This window comes from Mandrillus leucophaeus, unplaced genomic scaffold, assembly GCF_000951045.1.
Source record: "Mandrillus leucophaeus isolate KB7577 unplaced genomic scaffold, Mleu.le_1.0 Scaffold137, whole genome shotgun sequence".
NCBI classification, from domain to species: Eukaryota; Metazoa; Chordata; class Mammalia; order Primates; family Cercopithecidae; genus Mandrillus; species Mandrillus leucophaeus.
Window position 1 is genome coordinate 1,363,644 of NW_012101332.1, and position 2,635 is coordinate 1,366,278.

The 2,635-nt window shown below is 54.9% G+C and overlaps 1 protein-coding gene across 1 annotated transcript in view; it reads right to left on the reverse strand.

Moving 5' to 3' along the window:
* MAP4K1 (mitogen-activated protein kinase kinase kinase kinase 1) overlaps positions 1 to 2,635 on the reverse strand; it is a 38,384-nt gene that overhangs the window by 25,482 nt on the left and 10,267 nt on the right. Inside the window, exons 5-9 of the mRNA XM_011973402.1 lie at positions 2,200 to 2,255; positions 2,056 to 2,103; positions 1,874 to 1,916; positions 1,711 to 1,783; positions 455 to 586 (exon numbers count right to left, since the gene is read on the reverse strand). Coding sequence (XP_011828792.1) covers positions 455 to 586; positions 1,711 to 1,783; positions 1,874 to 1,916; positions 2,056 to 2,103; positions 2,200 to 2,255 — 352 coding nt within the window. The remainder of the gene's footprint in view (positions 1 to 454; positions 587 to 1,710; positions 1,784 to 1,873; positions 1,917 to 2,055; positions 2,104 to 2,199; positions 2,256 to 2,635) is intronic.

Genomic DNA, 2,635 nt, shown 5'->3' on the forward strand with positions numbered 1-2,635 from the left:
GCTCACGCCTGTAATCCCAGCACCTCGGGAAGCTGAGGTGGGCAGATCATCTGAGGTCAGGAGTTTGAGACTACCCTCGCCAACATGGTGAAAACCCATCTCTACTAAAAATACAAAAATTAGCCAGGCGTGGTGGTGCACACCTGTAGTCCCAGCTACTTGGGAGGCTGAGGCAGGAAAATAGCTTGAACCCGGGAGGTGGAAGTTGCAGTGAGCTGAGATTGTGCCACTGCACTCCAGCCTGGGTGACAGAGCAAGACTCAGTCTTAAAAAATAAAAAATAAAATAAAATGTTAAATTAAATTTAAAAAATAGAGCTGCAGCATGTACCAAGGTAGGCTCAAGTGGCGATCCCTGAACTGGAGGTTCCTGGGATGGAAGGCAGAAGCTGAGGGTGGACTTTGGGCCAGGGCTGGACAGGATCTCTGGGCCTGGGGACCCCACACCTGCCTACCTGAGAGGGTGCACATCGAAGAGCGGTGGCTGTAGCTCGGCCAGTTCGATGGCCGTGATACCCAGGGACCAAATGTCACACAGCTCATTGTATCCTCCCTTCAGGGCCACGGCTGCCACTTCTGGAGCCATCCTGGGGGGAGACACACTCAGAGAGCCAGAGGTGGCATGGGGACAGGAAGGGAAGGAGGGGCAGAGAAGGAGAAGGAGTTGAGGGGAGATGCAGCACACAGAGTCAGACAGAGAGACAGAGGGACAGGAGTAAAGACAGACACAGGCAGATGAAGACGGAGATGCAGACTGGGCGCGATGGCTCACACCTGTAATCCCAGCACTGTGGGAGGCTAAGCAAGGCAGATGCTTTAGGCCCAGGAGTTTGAGACCAGCCTGGGTAACTTATCAAGACCCCATCTCGGCTGAGCATGGTGGCTCTTGCCTGTAATTCCAGCACTTTGGGAGGTCAAGGCAGGCAGATCACCTGAGGTGAGGAGTTTGAGATCAGCCTGGCCAACATGGCGAAAGCCCGTCTCTACTAAAAGTACAAAAATTAGCTGGGTGCGGTGGCAGGCGTCTGTAATCCCAGTTACTTGGAGGCTGAGGCAGGAGAATTGCTTGAACCCGGGAGGTGGAGGTTGCAGTGAGCCGAGACTGTGCCACAGCACTCTGGCCTGGGCAACAGAGCAAAACTCCATCTCAAGAAAAAAAAAAAAAACCACCATCTCTACACAAATTTTTAAAAAATTAGCCAGGTGTCATGGTATACACCTGTGGTCCCAGCTACTTGGGAGGCTGAGGTGGGAGGATCTCCTGAGCCCAGGAGTTCTAGGCTGCAGTGAGCCATGATTGTGCCACTGCAATCCAGCCTGGGCCACAGTGGGGCTGGAGGCACAGTGAACCTGTCTCTAAAAACAAAACAAAATGAAAAGACAGAGAGGCAGAGAAGAGAGTGAGAGACAGAAACAAAGAGACAGAGAGCGCTACAAACTGAGCTAGAGGAAAGAGACAGAAATGGATATGGAGGGACAGATAAATCAAGATAAAAACCAACACAAGCACCTAGAGCAACGGGCAGAGAAGGGCACAAAACGAGAGAGAAAAGTGGAAAACTCAAGAGACACCCAGAGAGAATGAAAGAATCTTCCATGGAGAAAGGAAGAGACAGGGAAATGAAGCCAGGAAGGAGGATCCCGGGGAACCATGGTGGGAAAAACCACTGAGCCCCACTCCACCCCTAGCTGCCCGCTAGGCACCCCTCACCAGTAGGGTGTCCCAATGAAAGAGAGGCGTCTGGCCAGCGTTGCCCCGATCTGGGCCGAGATGCCAAAGTCAGCTGGAAGCAGAGGGAGACATAGTGATCTGGGGTCCACTGCGCCTCCAGCCCCCCAGTCAGCCCCCCTGCTCAACCCCCAGCCTTACTCACCCAATCTGACCTCCCCAGCATCATTGATGAGGATGTTAGCTCCCTGGGAATGAGAGGGGGTATGGGAGGCTGCGGAGACTCTTTCCCCACAGCTCAAACTACCCTGATCCCTGAGTCCCCGAAATGCCACGCCCATCTCCTGGGACCCACCCCCCAACAGCACCCCTGTACCCCCAGACCACCTTGATGTCTCGGTGTATCTTCTTCTGTGAGTGCAGATAGGCCAGTCCCTGGGGAGAAGGGTGGACAAGGGGACTGTGAGTGTCTGGGGGCTGGAGTGGGGCCCCCTCCTCTCCTCTCCCCAGAATACCCAGGCCTCTCCTTACCTGGAGCACTTCCCGGCAGACATAGCTAATCTGGAGCTCTGACAGGGAGCCTGTCACTGCAAAGGTCACCCCGGCCAGGCCAGGCGTTGGATGGGAGCCAGGGAACCTGGGCTGGGGAGTCCTGCCCCCCCACACCAGCTAAGAGGGTGCCATAGGGAGAGGGGAAACAGGATGGGACCAGTGGGAGGGGGAGATGGTGGGGTGGTCAGCGACAGAAAGAGGCAGTGATGCAAATAAAAGAGGCCAATAGGGCTGGCGCGGTGGCTCATGCCTATAACCCCAGCACTTTGGGAGGCCGAGGCAGGTGGATCACTTGAGGTCAGGAGTCCAGGACCAGCCTGGGCAACAGGGCGAAACCCTATCTCTACTAAAAATACAAAAATTAGCCAGGCATAGTGGTGCATGCCTGTAATCCCAAGTACTCAGGAGGCTGAGG